Source organism: Eulemur rufifrons, chromosome 30 (genome assembly GCF_041146395.1).
Source record: "Eulemur rufifrons isolate Redbay chromosome 30, OSU_ERuf_1, whole genome shotgun sequence".
NCBI classification, from domain to species: domain Eukaryota; kingdom Metazoa; phylum Chordata; class Mammalia; order Primates; family Lemuridae; genus Eulemur; species Eulemur rufifrons.
In genome coordinates, this window is record NC_091012.1 from 88,538,131 (window position 1) to 88,564,056 (window position 25,926).

The following is a 25,926-nucleotide window of genomic DNA, read 5'->3' on the forward strand; positions in this document are numbered from 1 at the left end:
GCTTTTGAATGGGAGGACCCAGATATGAAAGCAAAGCAATAATACTGTTGGGCAATTCTTCCTCAAGGCTTTAAAAACTCCCCTATCATCTTTGGGGAGACTTTTGCTAAAGACCTCCAAGACCTCCAATTAAAGGATGGGATTTTACTGCAATATGTTGATGAAATATTAGTTGCTAGCACCACAAAGGAGGTGTCTGATCAGAACACTATATTAACTCTAAACTTCCTGGCTGAGTGAGGGTGCAAGCTGTCCAAGAAAAAGACTCAGATTTCACAGCCTTCAGTTAAATACCTTGAGTTTGAGCTCTCCCAAGGACAGAGAAACATGCTCCTTGATCAGAGAAAGGCCCTTGCCAGAATAGCCAGACCTACCACTCAGCAACAGCTGCAGGGCTTTTTAGGCATGGCTGGTTTCCACTGCATCTGGATTTCTAACTTTGAACTTATTGCTAAACCTTTATATGACGCCTTAAAGGGAGAAGATAATGAAGCCTTATAGTGAACTGGGAACTGTCAAATGGCTTTTTTAAATATCAAGGGAAAACTGTTGACTGCCCCAGCATTGGGGTTCCCAGATATAACAAAACCTTTTGATCTTTTCATGTATGACAGGCAAGGAATGAGTCTAGGAGTGCTAACTCAGGACCTAGGAAATATTAAAAGACCCATTGCTCATTTCTCAAAGCAATTGGATATTGTCACAAAGGGATGGCCTCTTGCCTGCAGGCTTTTGCTGCCACTCGCGACCTGCTTGAAGAGGCAGAGAAGTTTACATTAATCCTGCCCACCACCATGCACACCCCCCACTGTGTGCTCCCTTTACAGGATCAGAAAGGAGGATATTGGCTGACTTCTGGGAGGCCTGGCAGATATCAGGTCATCCTTTTGACAACCCAAATGTAACACTGAGAGCAGTCTCTACTTCAAAGCCTGTCACCTTACTTCCTCAAATGCCATCTGAACTTGTGCATGACTGTTTACAAATAATTGAACAAGTTTACTCCAGAGGGCCAGATCTGATGGACACGCCCCTAGAAAACCCAGACCCAGAGATATTTACCAATGGAAGCAGTTTTATAGATCAGGGACGACAGAGAGCTGGGTATGCAGTGGTAACCCATCAATAGATATTAGAGGCCAAAGTACTTCCCACTGGAACCTCAGCACAGAAGGCAGAACACATAGCCCTTGTCAGAGAACTCCAACTAGGTAAAGGCACGTGAGTGACCATTTATACAGATTCCAGGTATGCTTTTTCTTTTTTTTCCCTGAGACAGAGTCTCACTCTCTTGCCTGGGCTAGAGTGCTGTGGTGTCAGCCTAGCTCACAGCAACCTCACACTCCTGGGCTCAAGTGATCCTCCTGCCTCAGCCTCCTGAGTAGCTGGGACTACAGGCACGTGCCACCATGCCTGGCTAATTTTTTCTATTTTTAGTTGTTTGGTTAATTTCTTTATATTTTTAGTAGAGATGGGGTCTCGCTCTTGCCTAGGCTGGTCTCGAACTCCTGAGCTCAAGCAATCCTCCTGCCTCGGCCTCCCAGAGTGCTAGGATTATGGGCGTGAGCCACCGCACCCGGCCCAGGTATGCTTTTTCTGTTGTTCATGCTCATGGGGCAATCTGGAAAGAAAGGGGACTTCTAACTTCCAGTAATAAAGAAATAAAACATGCTAAAAAAATTCCTCACCTTGCTAGATGCTATTTTAGCCACCAAAGAAGTAGCTATAGTGCATTGCCTTGGGCATCAGCAGACACACAGTCTGATGGCAAGGGGCAGTCATCAGGCAGATTGGACCACAAAAAGAGCAGCAAGGAAAAATGTCCCCAAGACTTTACTGATACCCTTGCTGCCTGAAGCAGATCTTGGCCCTGAACTTCCCATACACTCATAGGAGGACCTAGTATAAGGCACTGCCAATTGCCCTACTTAGAGTGAGAGTGGCTGAAATTCTATATGGGAGATCCTTCTTGTGCTCAAGCTCTAGACTATGAGTACCCAACAGTCTACTCATCAAAGAGCTAGATACCAGCCGGGCGTGGTAGCTCACGCCTGTAATCCTAGCACTTTGGGAGGCCGAGGCAGGAGGATCGCTCGAGATCAGGAGTTCAAGACCAGCCTGAGCAAGAGTGAGACCCCATTTCTACTAAAAATAGAAAGAAATTATCTGGCGAACTAAAAATATATATAGAAAAGATTAGCCGGGCATGGTGGTGCGTGCCTGTAGTCCCAGCTACTCAGGAGGCTGAGGCAGAAGGATTGCTTGAGCCCAGGAGTTTGAGGTTGCTGTGAGCTAGACTGATGCCACAGCACTCTAGCCCGGGCAACAGAGTGAGACTCTGTCTCAAAAATAAATAAATAAAATAAAAACAAAGAGTTAGATACCATTAGATATATACAATCCATAGGTCTAACTCTAACTGCTATTCATGAGTTTGCTTCTAGCAGGTTGTGGTTCCCATTGGATGTTCCATTACATCAGCGTGGAGATTGGATACTGCTTAAGACCTGGAGAAATCAGCATCCTGATGATTAACAACAGCCCCAGTGGAAGGGGCCATATGAAGTCTTGCTGGTGACCCAGTCCTCTGTCAAGCTTGCAGGAGTCAAGCCCTCAATTAATCATAGTCAAATGAAGCCAGCCCCACCTACTTCTTGGCCCAGCAAGAAAAACGGAGGAGATAAATTGGGCTTTCACGAGTGGACAAGTGAGCCCCTACCAGACCTTAAATATTTTTTTAAGAAAAACCCTAGATAAGTAGGTTTTTTTTGAGACAGAGTCTTGCTTTGTTGTCTGGGCTAGAGTGAGTGCCGTGGCGTGAGCCTAGCTCACAGCAACCTCAAACTCCTGGGCTTAAGCAATCCTCCTGCCTCAGCCTCCCAAGTAGCTGGGACTTCAGGCATGCGCCACCATGCCTGGCTAATTTTTTCTATATACATTTTTAGTTGGCCAAATAATTTCTTTCTATTTTTAGTAGAGATGGGGGGGGGGGGCGGCGGGTCTTGCTCTTGCTCAGGCTGGTCTCGAACTTCTGACCTCGAGCAATCCACCCACCTCGGCCTCCCAGAGTGCTAGGATTACAGGCATGAGCCCCCGCCCCCGGCCTAGATAAGTAGTTTTTAAAAAATCTTTTCCATTATTGTTGCTTTATGCAAAAAGGGGGGATATCCACTCCACCTTTATTATATGTGTAGTTCATATGGTTCTTTTATCATCACTGCTAGTTATCATTATTGCCGGGATTATCCGTATCTGGGATATGCTATGCCACACCAGACCGGTTCCCTGCTTGCCTTTGCTTAGACACTCTTAACACTTAGGCTTATAGAGAATGCCACCTTTTGGTGCTATGACCGTAGCCACCCTTCTACCCCTCCTTCTTATGTCACATGGCCTAGAATGACATGAAAACACAGTAGTTAAGGTATTCCAAAGTATTGCAACAGGGGAAATATGTCTGGTCGTTGGATTTGCCAGCATCTTCCCAAATTCAACCAAGACAAACATCTGCCATCTGTGATCCCAGTTACTGACTTTTTAGATGTCCCTGAGGTGACCACACACTTAGATCTTCCTCTGTCCTTAACCATTTTTCAAGTTCAGTTGGTTCCCCTCAAGATACCCCTACCCCATGCTTTGACTTGTCCCGACACCTTGAGATCAGCAAAAAATAGTTGTCCATGGGACCACCTCAATCCCTATCTTATTGGACTAACAAATGTAGCTGGGATTGGACAGAGAATCAGGTTAAAGAGGTGTCAGCTTTATGCCAACAAGTAATGCACCTGAAATAACCATGTAGATGGATTTTGGAAAGCTTGTGAATATCATGACCCTTGGTTTGATTCTGTGCTGCCTAATCTCCCTATGAATGAATCCATAAATGAATACACCCTTGGAGGCATTACATGTACACCCCCAGAGATATACGTTTGTCTGTGGCATAGGGTCTGACCCTCCGTCCCATCATTGTATAGACAGCCTGCACATAGAAGACTCTTGCCTGCTAGGTCACTTCATAACCCCTTTTACTATCCTCCCTAACAATGAGAATCTCCACCCTCTGCCCTATAGACTTAAAAGAGAGTTTCCAGGAGGATACTTGGTGGCAAATCCTGCTGGGAGCACTAGTTATGGAGTATATGCCAACAGAGACATGATTAGAAATCTGTCTGTGACTGTAGGACTGATCACAGAAGAAACTGCAAAAAGCCTTAGGGCTCAGTAAAAGTCCCTCAGTTTCCTAGCTCAGGTAGTCCTAGATAATTGAGCAGCACTAGATTTCCTGTTTGGCTAAAAAAGGGGGAGTCTGTGAAGTGTTAAACATCACCTGCTGTATCTATATAAATACCTCAGAAGAAGTTGAAACGTGAATAGAAAAAATTTCCCAACAAGCTGTATGGCTACAAAAGGGACTTTACCAGTGACCCCACACCTGACTGGTTTGGGTGGTTATTCACTTAGATTCTCCAGAACTTCAAATCTGTTCTACAGGGACTCTTCAAGCTAGGACTCTCACTCCTTATCATAGACCTCATTATCTATCTTATAGTCAGTCTGCTGCTCACCTAAGTACTGTGCTAAAGCTGTAAACGAGAGTAGTAATGTTCTCATCATGCAAACCTTAGATCCAAAACCCAGCACTCACGAATACTTGCATACAACTGCAAAACAATTTCATTCCTCTTACCCTGGGCTCAACCCCAACTACACCTCTTGTTAGCAGGAAGAAGCCAGATCAGTCATCTGCCCTTTTTCATCTCATTAGCCCACACCTCAAGGATGAGGTGGGATGAAGCCCAGGGAGGACGGAAACCACCCTTTACAAATTAATAAGGGGGTGCAAGGTGAGAACTATAGTAAGGGCCTAAACTCTGCAAAGGTACAGGCATAGTTAAAAATAATAACAATAACCAGCCATTGTCCCTTAGTTTGATTTCCTATAATTGTTACTCAGGAGTCACATAGCTGAGGGTCGTAAAGATTAACTTTTTCCATAGATAACATAACCCTTGTGAAACCTAAGGCTAGTTTTCTGAGATATCTTCCAGGCCCTGCATTCCAATGGATTGGCTGATCTGCCCAGACCAGTGGCCTATATCAAGGAACTGACTCAACTGGTATTGCAACCCCCACCAAGGAACTGACTCAGCACAAGAAGATTTCTATGGCCATATAATTCTTCCCCAAACCCAGCCAATTAGCAGACCCAATTGTCTAGCCCTTGGCCCACCAAATTATCTTTAAAAACATTTTCTCTCAAATTCTCAGGAAGACAGATTTGAGAAATGCCTCCTATATCCTCACTTGGCATTCTGTGATATTAAACTCTTTCACCACTGCAACCTCAACTGTCTCAGTGTATTGGCTCTTCTCTGTGCAGCAGGCAATACAACCCAGTTGCCAGATCTGGAGGTGACTCAGGATTTCACTGGGGTCATAGAGTGGGTCCCAGCAGATAAAGACTTTGAACTGTGGAATAAATATGTCAAGGAAATGTTAGAGGGATGTAATGTTTAGGTTTCTTTAAGTTTCCCTTTCCATGAATAGGCTCTGTTCCCTCCAAATACTTTTTTTTTTTTTTTTTTTTTTTTTTTTGTTGAGACAGAGTCTCACTTTGTTGCCCAGGCTAGAGTGAGTGCCGTGGCGTCAGCTTAGCTCACAGCAACCTCAGACTCCTCGGCTTAAGCGATCCTACTGCCTCAGCCTCCCGAGTAGCTGGGACTACAGGCATGCGCCACCATGCCCGGCTAATTTTTTCTATATAGATTTTTAGTTGTCCATATAATGTCTTTCTATTTTTAGTAGAGACGGGGTCTCGCTCAGGCTGGTCTCGAACTCCTGACCTTGAGCGATCCACCCGCCTCGGCCTCCCAGAGTGCTAGGATTACAGGCGTGAGCCACCGGCGCCCGGCCTGCTCCAAATACTTCTGTTTGTTGATTTTGGTCTCCATCTTTCATATTATTCACACTCATATTTTCTCACATGCATGGCAATCCTTGTGTAGGGCAAGAAAAATATTTTATTCTTCAACTCTCATAGATCTTAGTTGGAACAGACTTCTGTAAGGAGAAAAGAACTTTTATCTGAGGAATGCAAGTCCTTTAAAATTATCAGGCTCAGCAAGACATTAAAATGAGATAGCAATCGTGTCCTACTCCTCCCTTTAAGCTATGTTTTCACCTCTTGAAACTGCTTGCTATTGCCACAAGTAGCTATAAATTAAACCAGTAATGCCACACTAGACACTATAACCCACACCCTATAGCTTAACCATGTATAGGCAATCACTAATCAATTTTATTTTTGCAAACCAAAGAGAATTCCTGACAAACAACTTTATATCAGCCCATTCTTTGCCCCCCCCCCCTTTTTTGCCTCTAAACACCTGCTTGTAACAAAGTCTGAATGAAGTTCATATCCCTTAATCTTCTGGGCAGCTGTCCTCACTTTGGCTCAAGTAAACTTTTTGTTTTGTATCTCAGCCTCTTCCTTTTTGGTAGACAGTAACAAAAGACAAATCAACAAGAGAAAAACAAATGGAAGTTTGTTAACATGTGTATTTCACATATACATGGGAGACACTCAAGAAATGAGTAGTTCTCCAAGAGATAGCTTCAAATTCCAGCTTATTTGGCATCTTCAACAAAGAACAGTAGATTTTTAGACAAGTGACTAGACAAAGGAAAAGGACTTTGAATCTGTAGGGACAACTTGTGGGAAGGCATATAAATGGCAGATAAAGACTAGTTAGTAGAGCTTGTTAGTGTAGAGTCCTCTGTTACCATCTTTAGGCCACAAAGGGCCTAAAGTTGTCTCCAGTGGTTAAACTTTGTTCTTCCTGGTAGAGAAAGGATCAAGATACCTCTTATCAGTGGCTCACGCCTGTAATCCTAGCACTCTGGGAGGCCGAGGCGGGAGCATCGCTCAAGGTCAAGAGTTCAAGACCAGCCTGCGAGACTCTGTCTCTACTGAAAATAGAAAGAAATTATACGGACAACTAAAAATATATAGAGAAAAAAATTAGCCAGGCATGGCTAAAAAAATTGGCACATGCCTGTAGTCCCAGCTACTCGGGAGGCTGAGGCAGAAGGATTGCTTGAGCCCAGGAGTTTGAGGTTGCTGTGAGCTAGGCTGACTCCACGGCACTCTAGCCAGGGCAGCAGAGTGAGACTGTCTCAAAAAAAAAAAAAAAAAAAAAAAAAGAAAGATACCTCTTATCTTTGTAAAACTATGTCCTCCTTTTAGGCAAATAGAGGGAAGGCAGAGAGTTTTCCTGCATCTACTTCTTCATAATTGCCTTCAGCTCAACAATCCTTCATATTTTGAGGTGGCATATGATGGTCTCCCATCTTTGGTTGTCTACTCATATTTATTATTTGAACACTAGAATGCTGATTGGAAGCTCTGTGCATGTGGGTGGGACTTAAAGACTAGTTTTCTCTTGGGGACTGGCTCTCCTACTAATCTGTGGTCTCAGATTTTGTCCTTGGATTTTCATGTGGAATGGAGCACATCAATGTTACATAAACTAGCATTATCTGAAAGTGAGAAACAGATTTTAGTGCCAGAAGAGAACCAGCTCCTCACAATCAAGCTCCCTCTTTGTTTATATGATGAAGTTGAGACTCCAGGAGGCTGAGGGACTGCCTGCGGTCACACTACCATGCAGTGGCTGTCAGGATTTACTCTAGGACTCCCGGCCTCATTCAATTCTCCTTCTACAACACCATGCTGCTGCCACACATACACACATGCCCAAACAAAACACATGCTGTACAAGCTTTTGTTTCATGGTGAAATTTTTCTTCCTTATTTATTTCTGTCAAATGTTATTTTTATACCAGGTTAGCCAGAGAGAAATGAGGTGTGCTCAGAAGGAAAAGAAAAAGCCTAAAACTCTGTTATACTGGACATGCAATAGTGTTTTCCTTCTTCACTATTTATCTGACCCATATTCAGCCATCAAACAGAACAACAGGCCGGGCGCGGTGGCTCACGCCTGTAATCCTAGCACTCTGGGAGGCCGAGGTGGGTGGATCGTTTGAGCTCAGGAGTTCGAGACCAGCCTGAGCAAGAGCGAGACCCCATCTCTACTAAAAATAGAAAGAAACTATATGGACAGCTAAAAATATATATAGAAAAAATTAGCCGGGCATGGTGGTGCATGCCTGTAGTCCCAGCTACTCGGGAGGCTGAGACAGGAGGATCGCTCGAGCTCAGGAGTTTGAGGTTGCTGTGAGCTAGGCTGATGCCACGGCACTCACTCTAGCCTGGGCAACAGAGTGAAACTCTGTCTCAAAAAAAAAAAAAAAAAAAAAAACAGAACAACAAATATTTCAACTTATATTTGATTTTAAATTATAATGAAAAATCAGGCCAGTAAAAAGCGAAAATAGAAAGAAAAAAGGAAGGAAGGAGGGAGGGAAAGGAAGAAGGGCTAGTTTATTCTGTAGGGTGATCTGATTGTTCCATTTATTAGGCAACTCCCCATATCAGTATCTTTTAGCCTTTTCTGTTGGAATGATCAGATTCCTCACAAAAGAGCCTTCCAATATTTCCCTATATATGAGTCTGCATGGCAGTAATCCCAGAATATGGGATGAGAAGGGCGTCAATATTGAATATGTAAACTTTGATACAAATGAATTATACTGTTTTAAGTATAATATTCCTCACTTCAACTGTCAGTGTTCCCCAGTTCAGAAATTGTTTTCTACCCTCCAGAGAATAAATCTCTAATCTTTAGCCAGAATGAAAGAAAAGCAGTTGACTGGCTGTGCTCAGTGGCATGGGGATCAAGAGATGTAACTGATTTTAGACAAAGTTTCAATCTTACAATTTTTGTCACTATCTTCATCCTCACTTTCAGAAACACCCAGGGCTGCCAATTTCTTAGCCTTTTAGGATTTTCCCAGGGCTAACTGGAATACTATTCAATTTTCTCTATTGCTTGGGATTTAGCTTTCTCAGGTATGCAAAGTCAGTTACTTGTACTCATTTCATTGTTTTTGTTTTTCCAAAATTATGTTACTGTTGTCTCCTTTTCCCTAGGTTCTAGTGGATTTGTACTTTATAAAGCATCCCATTACTGTGATTTTTGTGGGTTTTCTGGAATATGCAATCTACCATCTTTAACTGGAAATTCCCAGATACTATCATTTTTTTAGTCCCATTTATTTGTCTTTTTTAATTTCTCTCATCAATGTTTTATAGTTTTCAGTGCACAGATCTTTTACCTCTTTGATTAAATTTATTCCTAAGTGTTTTATTCTTTTTAATGATATTGAAAATGGGATTGTTTTCTTATTTCTGAGGTAGTTTCTTTCTTTCTTTCTTTCTTTTTTTTTTGAAGGCTGGTCAAGTGGAGCAGTCTGAGGTAGTTTCTAATGTGCACAGCTAGGATTCTCTTAGGGGAGGGAATTGGGTAAGCCCGACAGGGAACTACATTTAGAAAGCTTTGACATCAGTGGTTACCAATCAAACATATGTAAACACAGAGAGAATATCACAATGAGCTCCATCACCCAGCTTCAGCAATTATTAAGTCATGATCAGTCTTGTTTCTTCTATATCTCTACTCACCCCTCTCATCTCCCCCATCCCATCTTAACCCTTAGATTATTTTGAAGCAAATTCCAGTTGTTTCATCATTTATACACCAAATATTTTGGTGTATATCCATACGTATCTCTAAAAGGAAGGATTCTCCTTTTTTCTTTATTTTATTTTTCTTATTGGAGACAGAGTCTTGCTGAGTTGCCCAGACTAGATTTGAACTTCTGGGCTTAAGCAATCCTCTCACCTTGACCTCCCAAGCAGCTGGGACTACAGGTCCCACTGTGCCCAGCAGATTCCCCTTTTAAAACATAACCATAATAGCACTGTAATACACACACCTCAAAATCAACAATTACTGGAGTAATTTTAAGTGGTAACCTATGAACTAGGAGTAAGCTTTTTTCCTTCCATGAATGGAATTTGAAACACTATCATATAGCATTATATGTTCCTAGCCTTTTCAGGAACATTCAAGAAGAATTACTAATTTAAGTGATGATATTTATTAATAGAAGTTCTTATTTGGGGCATAATATCCAAGTCTTTAAGTCCCAGTGCATACCTGATTCAACCAAAATCTATAACAAACTTCAGGAAATTGGGCTGTGAGTGGAATATTGTACACCAAACAAATAGTTTAAGATTAATCACCATACCATGCTTTGTGTTCAGTAAGTAGTAGACTGCCCAGAAGAGAGCCCCAGAAAAGCCAGGGGTTTTCAGTTTTAGATCTAAGGAGTAGGTATCATGCATAGCAGAGGAAAATAAGAAGACATCATTCAATTTTCTTTTTGTATTTTTGAGACAGAATCTCACTCTCTTGTCTGGGCTAGAGTGCCATGGCATCAGCCTAGCTCACAGCAACCTCAAACTCCTGGGCTCAAGCAATCCTCCTGCCTCAGCCTCCCAGGTAGCTGGGACTACAGGCATGTGTCACCATGCCTGGCTAATTTTTTTCTATTTTTAGTTGTTTGGCTACTTTCTTTCTATTTTCAGTAGAGATGGGGTCTCGCTCTTATTCAGGCTGGTCTCGAACTCCTGAGCTCAAGCGATCCTCCCACCTTGGCCTCCCAGAGTGCTAGGATTACAGGCATAAGCCACCGCGCCCGGCCCCAGAAGACATCATTCTTTTCAATAGGACTTTTTCCAGTTTGAGAGAGTGCCTCAGTGCATCTCTGGTGTCCAGCCACCCCTTCAACAACAGATGGAGAGGGTTGGCCTATGCAGGGGAGTAAAAAATCTTTTTCCCTTTAGCCTCTTAAATTCTCCAGCTAAGTCCCTGAAAATTAGAGTGATAACAGATTAACAACAGGAAAACAAACAGAAGTTCATTAATATGTGCCTTGCACATATGCATGGGAACACTCAGAAATGAGTAACTTAAAGAATGGCTAGAATTTGGGGTCTATATATCTAATTTTCTAAGTAAAAGGGAGGTGGATAAAGGGCACTATGGAAAAGCAAATGAATTTTTTTGAAAGATAAATGGGCCCTTAGGAAAATATAAGGGAGATATGATAGTCTTGTGACAATGTGTATTTGAGTGTGGTACCAACTTCTCCACTTCTTGCTTCTAAGAAGATAAGATTAGAGTTGCTCCTGGAGAGAGGATTTATGACAATTGAGTTCTTTGGGGGAGCCTTGCTTTTAGGCAGACAAGGAATTACAGGGACTCAAATGCCTTCAGCTCAAAATAGTCTTATGCTAAGTGGCATACTTTAGGGTGGCATATCCTGATCCCCTTCATCTACATCCCCTTGTTACTACTCAGAACAGGCTACATTATTCTATAGTAACATATGACCCCCAAATCTCAGTATCAGAGAATAATGATAGTTTATTTCTTGCTCATGTTCTCCTAAAGGAAATGTTCTCCAAGGAAGTTTGTTCATTGTAGACACTCTGGGAACCAGTGCTGGTGAAGACTTCATCCTTACATGTACTTCCATGATCACCACAGAAGCATAAAGGGAAGGGAAAAATTGTACACTGGCTCTTGGAGTTTCTTGCTACATATGATATACATGTCACTTCTGCCTACTCTTCATGAGCTAAAGCAAGTCATATGGCCATGTCTCACCTCCCAGGGTCAGGGAAGTTCAATCTTGCCTTGTGTTTGTAAAACAGATTAGGAAATATTTGATAAACAGCAATAATATCTAGCACACTCACTCATAACATATTCAGAAAACTTCCAAGGTTTATATTGTGGAACACTACTTAGGTGATGCTATTTGCATCATAAAATGTAAAGTTATGCTGGAGAAGATCCATCTGGGATATAATAATTTCTGAATATTGGTAAAACTCATAGTATCATGAGCATATTAAAACCCTTAGATATGATTCAGGCCTTCCTCTGCTATTTCCTTTTATACTATTTTATATGGACGTTAAATCACTAGCAGAACAGAGTAGCTATTCAACAGGTATCCCCTCCTTTCTTCTCTTTTGGTAATGTAACCTCCATTTTGTTCAAATTATCAGTGACCATATGCTTTAGGGGAAGTTATGTCCCTTCCCAGCCATGGGTATGGGGATGGGGGTAAATCCTGCTCAGTCTAAAATAATCATGGTAACTCCATTTCCTTAGCCAGTGATTGGTTTAGTAAAGTACCTTCTGGATATGATATCTCTACCTTTACAAAGCTTGAGAAGAAAGATCTTTTCCCACTTCTGTATATTGCCACCTACAAAGTCGTACCTGTGTTTGGTAGCAGCAATTATGGGATCATGACAAGAGTTAGTTTTAGAAGACAAACTAATACAGTAAGGATAACAGCAGAAACACAAGAAGAATTTAGGTCTTTGATGATGTCATTAGCCACTTTATTAACCAATTTTGAAACCATCTTATCTCTAAAGTTCTTGATACATGAGGTAATAAATTTCCCCGTCATTTAAGTCATTTGAGTTGGTCTTCTGCTATTTGCAGCTGAATGTATCTTAACTGATAAAAAGAGGAATAGAAATTAATCCATTCCATGCTATAATTTGTGGTGGTTGTTGGTAGTAGTACTTACTGGTTATGACTAAGACAAGGCAAAAGCTAGAGAAATCTGAAGAAGTATTAGAGCCTTTGTGTATTTTGGGGACATGAAGGGATAAATGTGTGGTGTGGAGTTTGATGAACAATCAGGAGAGTGAGACTTTATTTAAGGTGTGCAGGATCATCAACTACATTAAAAAGTTCCTGGAAGTTTCTGGAAAGGGATATCTATGTAAGTGGATCTATAAGCTCATTACCAATACAATAGCATTAAAATAAAAATTCTCATTCCTTGAAGGGATGACCAGCATCCTGTTTGGTATAGCAAATTCCATTGAGGGTTACTGCTTAATTTCAGAAGCCATCTTAGAAATTCCAAAAAATTGGTCTTGGACATAAGAACAAATATTGTTGATATTATCCACACCGTTACTGACAGCTTGCATTGTCAGAAGTTGTGATTATCTTCAGTTGAGTGCTAGTCCAGCACCAGGGAAAGAGGCCACTGAACCCTGGCATGGGCTTACTTATAGGAATGCTGCAAGAATGACAAATATCAGAGGCAGAAAAATTATTGAGATGGTTGAAAAGCTGTAGAGGCAGGGCTGGCTACATAATTTGCAGGGCCCAGTACAAAACAAAAAGGGGGCATTGTTCAAAATTATTAAGAAGTTCAGCTATCAGTGAAAATTGCAGAGTAGGAAGCTCCAAGGGCCTGTCTTTCCTCGGAAACACCAAAAGAACAATGAACAAAACTGTCTGAAACGACTTTGTTAAAACTCTGGAAAATACTCAAAGATTTACAAGAACCAACTGAATGATGAATCAAGAAAAAGTCCATTTAGGCTGGGCGTGGTGGCTCACGCCTATAATCCTAGCACTCTGGGAGGCCGAGGCGGGTGGATCGCTCGAGGTCAGGAATTCGAGACCAGCCTGAGCAAGAGCGAGACCCCGTCTCTACTAAAAATAGAAAGACATTATATGGACAACTAAAAATCTATATAGAAAAAATTAGCTGGGCATAGTGGCGCATGCCTGTAGTCCCAGCTACTCGGGAGGCTGAGGCAGTAGGATCGCTTAAGCCGAGGAGTCTGAGGTTGCTGTGAGCTAAGCTGACGCCATGGCACTCACTCTAGCCTGGGCAACAAAGTGAGACTCTGTCTCAACAAAAAAAAAAAAAAAAAGAAAAGAAAAGAAAAAGTCCATTTAAAATGTGGTAGGAGAACTTTGTGGAGTTTTTTTTTGTTTTGTTTTTTGTTGAGACCATTCTTCTAAGTGAAGTATCACAAGAATAGAAAGACAAACACCACATGTACTCACTATTAAATTGGAACTTATCGATCAACACTTATGTGCACATATGGAAGTAAAACTCAATAGAAATCAAGTAGGTGGGAGGAGGTAGGAGGAAATGGATAAATTCACACCTACCTATACAATGCACACTATGTGGATGAAGGGCACACATATAACTTTGACTCAAACTGTACAAAAGCAAATTATATAACCAAAACGTGTGTACCGCCATAATATTCTGAAATAAAATAAAATCTTCTTGAATTATAATGTAATAAAATATTTGGTTGCTAAGCACTATTTTTGGATGGATTCCAGAAGTCTTCACACGCAATATTATTTTCATCTTCTAAATTTTTGGTGTTTCTAAGTGTAATTACCTGTTTGAACCTATAGTTCTTTTATTTATTTATTTATTGATGTGTGTGAGACAGGGTCTTGCTCTGTCACCCCAGGATGGAGTGCAGTGCTGTGATCCACAGCTCACTGTAACCTCCAATTTCCAGGCTCAAGTGATCCTCCTGCCTCAGCCTTCCAAGTAGCTGGAACTACAAGTCTGTGTCACCAGCCTAAGCTAATTTTTTTTTTTACTTTTTTGTAGAGATGGGATCTCGATATATTGCTCAGGCAGGTCTTAAACTCCTGGCCTCACACAATCTTTCTGACTTGGCCTCCCAAAGTGCTAGGATTACAGGGGTGAGCCACCACACCCAGCTTACTCTTGTTTTAGAAATCATAATATACTCTGAGGTTTTACAAGAGGAAGAATTATCTATCACCGTATTTTATATTTTATGCAATATTTAATAGCCTGATCATTTTTATGTCAATGAAAAATCTGCTATAACATGATTTTTAGTGGTGGCAAGACGTTTTATCTTATAGATGCATCACAATTAAATAATTCCCTACATTTTGATAATAAACACGTTTCTCATTCATTACTGTAATAAATAATGCTGGGGTGAACGTTATTTTAAATGTAGATTTTGAGTATATATCTATGATCATTTATGTAGGATAAATTTCTAGAGTATAATTACTGTTTCAAAGGATAAGCACTTTTCTTTTTTTCTTTTTTTTTTTTTTTTTTTGAGACAGAGTCTTAGTCTCTTGCCTGGGCTAGAGTGCCGTGGCGTCAGCCTAGCTCACAGCAACCTCAAACTCCTGGGCTTGAGCGATCCTCCTGCCTCAGCCTCCTGGGTATCTGGGACTACAGGCATGTGCCACCATGCCTAGCTAATTTTTTCTATTTTTAGTTGTTTGGCTACTTTCTTTCTATTTTCAGTAGAGACGGGGTCTCGCTCTTGCTCAGGCTGGTCTTGAACTCCTTAGCTCAAACGATCTGCCTGCCTCGGTGTCCCAGAGTGCTAGGATTACAGGTGTGAGCCACCACGCCCGGCTGATAAGCACTTTTTAAAGGCTTTTCATCTGTAATGCCAAATTGCTTTCAAGAAATGTCATACCAATGTCTTCTTCCAATAGCAATGTATGAGTGTTTCCATTTCTCTACATCCTAGCCACCACTGAATACTATCATTCATTTTAATCTTTGCCAAGATTAAGGATTAATCTGATAGTTAAAAAATGGTATCTTGGCAATATTTAAACCTGTATTCCTTTGATTAATAGGTTGAAGATCTTTTCAATGTTATACATTTCTTTTATGGGTTTTCTCCTCATGTTCTTGGTTTGTCATATAGGTATATTAATATTTGTGTTACAAATATGTTTTCTGTCATTTTTGACTTTTATGTTTATTGATTTTGCTGTAAAGAAGTTTTTAATTTTATGCAGGCATATATATAGTTTTGTTTTGGGGTTTTTTAAATTTTTTTTTAATCATAGTTTCTCCTTTGGTGTCATTTTGAACAACATTCATTGTCTTCTAGTATTTTAATAGTTTCATTTGTAACTCTGAAAGTTATTTTGGTGAAAAATGTGATGCAGGGATCTAATTTCACTTTTCTGAAATGTGTAGCCAGTTTTTCCAATATCCATAATTAAATCATTCTCCACTTAATTGTAACGATCCCCTTATCACATACTAAATTGCTGTATTAGGACAACTTGATCACAAGGGACAGAACTTCAACTCAACCAAGAATAAACAAAAAATAGAATTTAGCAATGCACAAAATCAGGTAAGGCAGGAATAAAGGACTAAAGGATAACTGGAATTAAGACCTAAAGGCTATCAGGACCCTATCAGGACCTTATTCATGCTTCCCTTAGCCTATCACCAAACGATGGCATGAATACCTCACTCAGTAAACGCTGACATTTTCAAAGCTTTGTTGACCACAGACCTTTGGTTGGGTCTAAAGTTAGTGACTGGTTAAGATGTTCTTTCTTATTTTAAGAAAGAATTCCATTAGCTAAAATGTTTTAAATAAACTTTGTTTTTTAGAACAGTTTCAGATTTACAGAAAAATTGAGAAGATAGTATAGGGAGTTAACATATAGCCTGTACCCAGGGTCCCCTATTATTAACAATTTATATCAGTATGGTATATTTGTTACAATTAATGAACCAATATATATTTGTATTTTATATATTTATTTATTTATTTTGTGAAAGAGTCTCGCTCTGTTGCCCAGGCTAGAGTGCCATGGCGTCAGCCTAGCTCACAGCAACCTCAAACTCCTGGGCTCTAGCAATCCTCCTGCCTCAGCCTCCTGAGTAGCTGGGACTACAGGCTTGTGCCACCATGCCTGGCTAATTTTTTCTATATATATTTTTAGTTGTCTAGATAATTTCTTTCTATTTTTAGTAGAGATGGGGTCTCGTTCTTGCTCAGGCTGGTCTCGAACTCCTGACCTCGAGCTATCCTCCTGCCTCGGCCTCCCAGAGTGCTAAGATTACAGGCGTGAGCCACCGTACCAGGCCCACTATTTTTTATTTTAGCAGTTCTAATAGGTGTGTTGTGACATCTTGTTGTGGTTTTAATTTGCATTTCTCTAATGGCAATGATATTGAATGTCTTGTTTGTTTATTTGACATCTGCGTATTTTCTTTGGTAAAATGTCTTTATGTGTTTTGCCCATTTTCTAATTGGATTGTTTGAATTTTTAACTGTTGAGTTTTGAGAGTTCTTTTTTTTAGTTATTTACTTTTTTTTAAATTATATATATATATATATTCTTTTTGAGACAGAGTCTCACCTTGTTGCCCGGGCTAGAGTGCCGTGGTGTCAGCCTAGCTCACAGCAACCTCAAACTCCCAGGCTAAAGAGATCCTGCTGCCTCAGCCTCCTGAGTAGCTGAGACTACAGGCATGTGCCACCATGCCTGGCTAATTTTTTCTATATGTTTTTAGGTGTCCAGATCATTTCTTTCTATTTTTGGTAGAGACAGGGGTCTCGCTCTTGCTCAGGCTGGTCTCGAACTCCTGACCTGGAGCGATCCTCCGGCCTCAGCCTCCCAGAGTGCTAGGATTACAGGTGTGAGCCACCACACCCAGCCGAGAGTTCTTGATATATTCTAGATACTAGTTCTTTCTTGGATATATGGTTTGCAAATAGTTTCTCTAATTCTATACCTTGTCTTTTCACCCTATTAATTGGATATTTCAGGAAGTTTTGAAATTTGATGAGGTCTAAGTTATGAAGTTTTTCTTTTATGGGTTATGTTTTTGTTGTTATGTCTAAGAACTCATTACCTTCCCATGGATCCTGAGGCTTTTCTCTTACATTTTTCCTAAAAGTTTTATATATTTACATTTTACATTTAAATCTGTGATTGATTTTGAATTAATTTTTGCATTAGATGTAAATATTTTATTGAGGATTTTGCATCTATATTGATAAGGAATATTGGTCTGTAGTTTTGTACACTGTCTTTGGTTTTGTCATCAAGGTAATTCTAGCTTCATAAAATGTATTGGGAAGTATTCCTTCCTCTTCTATTTTCAAGAAGGTTATGTAGAATTTTTGTTAATTCTTTTTTAAAGATTTGTAGAATTCTCCAGTGAAAATATAGGCCTGGAGATTTTTTGGGGGGGGGGGAATATTTACTTACTAATTCAATTTCCTTAATAGTTATAGGGCTATTCAAATTATCCATCTCATATCGGGTGAGTTGAAGTAGCTTGTGTGTGTGTGTGTGTGTGTGTGTGTGTGTGTTTTAGTAGCTTGTGTTTTTCAAAGAATTGGTCCATTTCATCTAAGTTGTCAAATATGTCTGTGTAGAGTTGGCCATAAGGAATCCTTTATTACCCTTTTGATGTCTGCAGTGATATCCCCTATTTCATACCTGATATTGGTCATTTGTCTCTTTTTTTTAATTAGTCTTGCTGAAGTTTGTCCATTTTAAAAACCTTTCAAAGAGCCACATCATTACTGCTGGTTTTCTCTGACAGCACCGCAGTGTAGGTGCTGGGCACCTTGTTGCAGCCTCATGAGGGTATAAATCTGAGTTTCCCACTATGCCTTTGCTGGTGGTGATCGTGATGATCATGGTGACGCCATAATTTTTTCTGTGGTGATTGGCTGAAGTAGAGCAGTTCTTGTCTAAAAGTTTTCTTCAACTCTGGGTATATGAGGCAAAATGAAAATCCAGAGAAATCACCCCTGTGTAGTTCCTTTGGTTCAGAGGTCCCTAGCCCATTTGGCTTTGTCCCACCTTTCAGTTTTTTTGTTTGTTTGTTTGTTTTTTATTTTGAGACAGAGTCTCATTCTGTTGCCCGGGCTAGAGTACCATGGTGTCAGCCCAGCTCACAGCAACCTCAAACTCCTGGGCTCCAGCAATCCTCCTGCCTCAGCCTCCCAAATAGCTGAGACTACAGGCATGTGCCACCATGCCTGGCTAATTTTCTCTATATATTTTTAGTTGTCCAATGGGTTCTCGCTCTTGCTCAGGCTGGTCTCGAACTCCTGAGCTCAAACTATCCTCTCCCCTCGGCCTCCCAGACCTTTCAGTCTTTTTATGTGTGTTTTATATACAATGTTCAGAGTTTTTAGTTGTACTTAGCCAGAATAATAATAGGTAAAAGTGCATCTATTTTATCTTCTTTGAAGCAGAAACCCTGTTAGCCCTATTTTCTTTTTTAACAGATGTTTTGTTATTTGCCTTTCAATCAGGAAGAAGCTTCAATTTTATAAAATGTCTTTTTAGTCTCTGTTGATATAATGTGCTTTTCTGTTTATATACACTAATATGAGGCTTATATAAAGTTTTAAGTAAACTTGTGTGGTGGATGTTATATAGTTGTCTATGCATGTCCCCAGGAATACAGCAGGGGTTATAGACTCAGGTAAAGAATGCTGGCTGGGATTTTTGGAAGCCCCAGGGAACAGTGGGGGCTGGGATTAACGGAGGAGCCTATGACTTGTCTGTAGGGAGAAAGTGCTACTCGTCTGCAGCTGAAAGTTTTCACACAGGATGTGTGATTATTGCTTCCTAATCTTTGCTTTTGTTTCAGAGAGACTAAAAATAAGTACTTTTATAAGAAATGTTCCAATTTTTAAATGTTAGCATTTAATTTACAAATATTGTTAAACAATGTGTAGATCAAACTAAACACACTTGTGAACCTGGTTCATTAAGAGGGCTACCATTTTGTATCTTCTGGCATAGGGATATTGATGAGTCAAAATGAGGCTTCCTTTCCCCTAGACTAGAAAAGATTGCCTAGGGACAAGACATGTAGAGGACTTATATGTTGAGTGTGTCCTTAATAAAGGGACACAGTCTCTCCCCTCCAACATTGGACCAAACTCCTGAGGGCACGGGAAATGAAACTCCAGATGGTTTTTAGGGATTCAAACACAGATCCCTGTGTTCCTCCTTTCCTAAATAGAGTCCAGCACAGTGATGAGATGTGAGAATCTGTTTGCTCAATGCAATATAGGAGTTTCATGTTGTGTCTTGGCAGATTGGACTGAGATTGCCCCATTTAGGGGCTGGGAGTGTGCCTAAGTTTATTGAGACAACACAGAGAGTGATAGAATCAATTTTTAGGAGCACAAAAGTGTCACAGAAATTGAAAGGAACTCAGCTGAATTGAAGAGGCCTTTCAGATGGATTATACAGTAACTCTTATGGAGGTTCGCAAAAGAATATGGCTTCAGTTATAAAATAAGTTACATTTCTTGACTATTTGAGTTTATGGGCCAAAAACTGTACCCCCTACACTAGTTTTTCTGCTATAAATTCTATCATATCCCAGGTTTGACATTATTGTTATTTTCTAAACCATTTTCCATTACAACTTCAATTTTCTCTTGATACAATAGTTACCTCCTTCCCCCTAAGTTTTGTTTAGAGTTTAAAAGTGCTTTCTCTATTTTATAAAAGTTCAGTTGTTTTTCAGATCAGATTTTTAAAAATGGCTTCCAGCATATGAAACTCAACATTTTTACCTGAGAAAATACATTTTTCAGAAACTCCTAAATAATATAATTTTCATCTCTGTGAAGAGTATTATTGAATTACTGAAGCCCCAACCTCTGCTTAATCTTTATGCTTATACTTATTTCCTTAGATATTTAAAAAATTTATAAGTCCAGGCCAGGTGCGGTGGCTCACACCTGTAATCCTAGCACTCTGGGAGGCCGAGGCGGGAGGATCACTCTAGGTCAGGAGTTCAAGACCAGCCTGAGCAGAGTGAGACCCCGTCTCTACTGAAAATAGAAAGAAATTAGCTGGAAAACTACAAACATATAGAAAAATTAGCCGGGCATGGTGGTGCATGCCTGTAATCCCAGCTACTTGGGAGGCTGAGGCAGAAGGATTGCTTAAGCCCAGGAGTTTGAGGTTGCTGTGAGCTAGGCTGATGCCACAGCACTCTAGCCTAGGCAACAAAGTGAGACTATGTCTCAAAAAAAAAAATTGTAAGTCCAAACTTTGCCATCACTATCTGTATGTCCATGATTTGCTGTTTAGGTTTTTTGTTTAGGTTTTTTCTGATTGCTCTCTCTCTCTCTCAAAGCAACTCACATTATACATCTTTTTTTCTGATTTACTTTCATTAAACTACACACTCTGTGAAGGGCCAGACAGAAATGTCTTTCAATATTATTTAAAAGCTAATGTATCCCAAGAATGGAAAAATAAGCACCACATGTACTCACCATCAAATTGGTTTCACTGATCATCACCTAAGAGCACATTTAGGAATAACATTAATCAGGTGTCAGGCAGATGTGGGTGGGGGAGTGTATGGGTGTATACATACATAATGAGTGCGATGCGCACCATCTAGGGGATGGACACGCTTGAAGCTCTGACGGGGGGGGGGAAGGGCAATATATGTAACCTAAAATTTTGTACCCCCATAATATGCTGAAATTAAAATAAAAGCTAATGAGGTCAGATAATTCAAAGCCATCAATATAATAAAATTAAAATTACTTTGGCAAGGTCATAGACATTTCCAGAATCAGCTTTATTTGTTCTATGGATCTCTGAGGAAATATCACTTCCTCAGGGTAGGTAGCCTTGTGTGTCTAAAACAGAACCATATTCTTTCCCTCCTCCTCCCACATACACATTCTCTGTTTATCCTTTTACTTGGTGTTCTTTTTCTCTGTGGCAATTTACCTTCATCTGACGTACTACATATTTTTCTTGTTAATAGATTCCAGGCCTGTGTTCCTGAACTTGTTCTGCTTTGTTCAGTGATACATCTTCAATTCTTCTAATGGTGCCTGGCACACTACTGGAATGTCCTAAGTAAATGCATTAAATCGAAATTCACCAAAAGAACCCAGAAATTGTGCTCAGAATGACTATTCAGTAACTGGATTCACGTATGGCACAGAAGTAACACCTTGTGAAGCATCTACAAGTCATTAACTCTTTTTTCCCAGTCCTTTCCTTCTTTAACATGGTAATTAAACCTCACTGGCCTAAGAGTAGCCTCAATCTATCAACCTTTTGGTCAGTGAAGGGGTTTCAGAGAAAATAATACAATTATCAATCAGCAAAAGGAGCGAGCGGGAGGGGACAAAGGGAAAAACTTAAGCGGTAGCCTCAATGGGGCATTCCCGCGCTAGATGTCCGGATTCGCCACAGCGGTAGCAGTTGACCTCCCTTGCTTTGCTGCAGTTGATGGCCACGTGGCCGGTCTCCCCACATCGGTAGCACCTGACTTGGGTGCAGTCTTTCTGAATGTGCCCAAATTCTCCACAAGAGTAGCACTTCTGCTTTTCCTGACGATCACAATCACGAGCCAGATGACCTGGTCTGCCGCAGGTGTAACAGCACTGCTCTCTCTCTCGTTTAGGCTCATTACAGTCTTTGGCGATGTGGCCACTTCTCCCACAGTTGTAGCAGATGTCCTCAAGAAGGTCACAGTTCTTGGCATGATGACCAGGCTCACCGCAGCGGTAACAGATGTCAGATAAGGTGGTGGAGCAGCACGGAGAACCTCTGCCACGCCCTCTAGCGCCTCGCCCTTGAGCTCCTCCTCTAGGGCATCCCCGGGCCCAGTGGCCAGAGCGTCCACACTTGAAGCATTCCTTATTGCTCATGGCTACGGTGAGATCTTCGGTGAGCGGGCCCACTGCTGTTCCGGAGGCCCCCGACACAGCTTCCCTTAAGGTGACTTAGAAGGAAATGGCTGTTTTACTCTAAGGGCGGCTGCGACGTCACACAAGGCTTGCGCACGGCCCCATTAATATGTCACAGGCACCCCATTCTACTAAGTGAAGTATCCCAAGAATGGAAAAACAAGCACCACATGTACTCACCATCAAATTGGTTTTCACTAATCAACACCTAAGTGCACATATAGGAATAACATACATCGGGCGTGGGGCAGATGGGAGGGGGGAGGAGGGGATGGGTGTATACATACATAATGGGTGCTGTGCGCACTGTCTGGCGGATGGACACACTTGAACCTCTGAGGGGGCGGGGCCAAGGGCAATATACATAACCTAAACATTTGTACCCCCATAATATCTGAAATTTAAAAAAATCATAAAAAAATATGTCATAGGCATTCCAGCCGCCCTTTCGCCCCAAATTTCCTCCTACTCAAGAAGCCAAAAGGGCAATAATCAGTTAACTGAGTGGTGTTGTCTTGTTTTTGTTTGTTTCAACACTTGGGTCGTTAGGATTGAGTTTGAATTCCTTCCTGTTCAAAAAATGTGACCTGTAGCATTTCTCATAGTTAGGATTTAGGCTTACTTTGGGGTCTAGTACACGATCAGTTTTTATATATGATCTATGGGCATGGGAAAGAATGTGAGAAAAATCTAATCCAGTAAGTGAAATAAAGAAATTATAACAAATTAGAGTAACCCATTGTTTTTATGGGCCCAGCACGCTCCCGCTGGGCGACTCTGCTTAACCCATTGTTTTTAAACGATAAGATACAAGTGTCCATAAAGATAAGAGATACATAAGATAGAAAACAAATCTGTAAAATGTCCCACACAGAAGATTTACTCATGCTTTAGCCCATTTTATTGAAGGAATCTTAGCTTTTAACATAATCACCATCATTTAAGTTATAAAACATAGCAAGATTAAAGGATTCAGTATAAGGAAATTATTATTCCTCAGAAAATAAAAGATATTTCAAAACCAGAAACATTTAAATACTGGACAGATCTCCTCTCTGTTGTTTTCCAAATTGTTTACATCTTATATGAACCTCCCAAGGATTTATGGACATGTTGTATATTTATGTAGATGTAGAAATAAGTATGGGAAATTAACACTGAAACATCAACAGTAGCTATTTTGGGGTTATGTGATTGAATATAATTTTTTTCCTCCCCATTTTCCTTCTTTGTATTTTCCAATTTGTGAAATGAGTTTAGGTTTTCCAATTTTGCAAATCTATAATATATTTCTTTCTTTAAGTTAATAGTTACATGTTTTGTATGTGAATTTTTTTTTCAGGCAACCAACACAAATGTATTTGGTAAAACACAGATATAAGAATAGTGAATGTAGCAGTTGGTCTTTATTTTCAGCAGTTGGCCTTGATTGGAATGTGTAACTGGCCCCACAAATACAACCACAAAGAAAAATGTTTTCAAAACATAAAAGTTTGGGGCCATATAGCACGAGTAGCTGCCACATATAATATAAAGAAATGAGTTTTACTCCTAAACAATTAAAAGGTGCTGTATAAATGGTATGAAGGTAAAAAATTTGCCTCAAAAAAAAATTTTTTTTTGAGACAGAGTCTCACTATGTTGCCTGGGCTAGAGTGCCATGGCGCCAGCCTAGCTCACAGCAACCTCAAACTCCTGGGCTCAAGGGATTCTACTGCCTCAGCCTCCCGAGTAGCTGGGACTACAGGTATGTGCCACCATGCCCGGCTAATTTTTTCTATATATATTTTTAGTTGTCCATATAATTTCTTTCTATTTTTAGTAGAGACAAGGTCTTGCTCTTGCTCAGGCTGGTCTCAAACTCCTGACCTCGAGCGATCCTCCCACCTTATGAGCCACCGCGCCCTGTCCTGTAGTTCAACATTTGATATATCCGCCGGGCGCGGTGGCTCACGCCTGTAATCCTAGCACTCTGGGAGGCCGAGGCGGGCGGATCGCTCAAGGTCAGGAGTTCGAGACCAGCCTGAGCAAGAGCGAGACCCCGTCTCTACTAAAAAATAGAAAAAAATTATATAGACAACTAAAAATATATATATAGAAAAATTAGCCGGGCATAGTGGCGCATGCCTGTAGTCCCAGCTACTCGGGAGGCTGAGGCAGGAGGATCGCTTGAGCCCAGGAGTTTGAGGTTGCTGTGAGCTAGGCTGACGCCACGGCACTCACTCTAGCCTGGGCAACAGAGTGAGACTCTGTCTCAAAAAAAAAAAAAAAAAAGAAAATTTGATATATCCTTGTGAGAAATAAAAATAAAATCCTAAGCCCCCTAACCAACACCCTCTCAGCCAAGGGGACCCCAGAGAAGCCTTAAAAGTTGAATTCTTGGCTATGATGGGATGGAAGGTCTGACATGCCTCATTATACCCCTGCCCTGGCTAGCTGCCATTAAACTTTCTTTCCTGAGGATTAAACAGAAACCAACCCTTTCAAAAGTCTTATCTGACTCCCCTTCCTTTTTGTGGTTCCAACACAGCAACTGACCAACATTGCTTCCTGATAAGAGACCAGCAACCACAGAGTGGTTCTGGCCAGTTTAGGAGGCTGTGCACTGAGTGCTTTCCTGTCCTGTGCTTCATCTTTTGACGTATAGGGCCTAATTGTAATGCATTTAAATGTAAATCTTCACTTACATTTAAAGTGAACATGGGGGCTGGCAGCGTGGCTCACGCCTATAATCCTAGCACTCTGGGAGGCCGAGGCGGGCGGATGGCTTGAGGTCAGGAGTTCGAGACCAGCCTGAACAAGAGCGAGACCCCGTCTCTACTAAAAATAGAAAGAAATTAGCTGGACAACTTAAAATATATAGAAAAAAAAATTAGCCGGGCCTGGTGGTGCATGCCTGTAGTCCCAGCTACTTGGAGACTGAGGCAGAAGGATTGCTTGAGCCCAGGAGTTTGAGGTTGCAGTTCCTTGGAAAAATGTTCCTTGGATGTTCCTCAAGGAAATGTTCCTTGATTTAACGGATGCTATTTGCTTCTGTAAGTTTGCTTGCTTATGAATTATTGTAATCAACATGTCTTTAGCCGTATGTGTATTGTTAGTATTGTTAGTGGTGAAGGTATATAACCCCTGCTCACTTTAAGATCGGGGCCATTCTTTGTCTCTGGACTTTCCCAGAACAGGGGGTGGTCGCTGGCCAGCTAATAAAGACTCCTAATTTGGCTCAATTCGGTCTTTAGGTGGTCATTTCTCGCATCTTAGGCTATAACACTCCCGAGTAGCTGGGACTACAGGCATGCACCACCATGCCCAGCTAATTTTTTCCATATATATTTTAAGTTGTCCAGCTAATTTCTTTCTATTTTTTTTTTAGCAGAGACAGGGATCTCGGTCTTGCTGAGGCTGGTCTCAAACTCCTGAGCTCAAACGATCTACCCGCCTCGGCCTCCCAGAGAGCTAGGATTACAGGTGTGAGCCACCACGCCCGGCCGTAACTCACAGTTTGAAACACACTGATTTAAAGAGTCATAACTATAAATAACATGCTTATATTATGAATTCTCTTTATT

At 40.8% G+C, this 25,926-nt stretch overlaps 1 protein-coding gene across 1 annotated transcript; it reads right to left on the bottom strand.

Annotated features, from left to right (window-relative positions):
- Positions 1 to 21,808: 21,808 nt before the first annotated feature.
- On the bottom strand, positions 21,809 to 22,321 carry ZCCHC13 (zinc finger CCHC-type containing 13). Its single transcript, XM_069463721.1, has one exon. The coding sequence runs from the start codon at positions 22,319 to 22,321 to the stop codon at positions 21,809 to 21,811; it is 513 nt and encodes a 170-aa protein (XP_069319822.1).
- Between the last annotated feature and the right edge of the window lie 3,605 nt (positions 22,322 to 25,926).

Coding starts and splice junctions, on each gene's coding strand:
- ZCCHC13 (XM_069463721.1), bottom strand. CDS start 22,321: ATGAGCAATAAGGAATGCTTCAAGTGTGGACGCTCTGGCCACTGGGCC.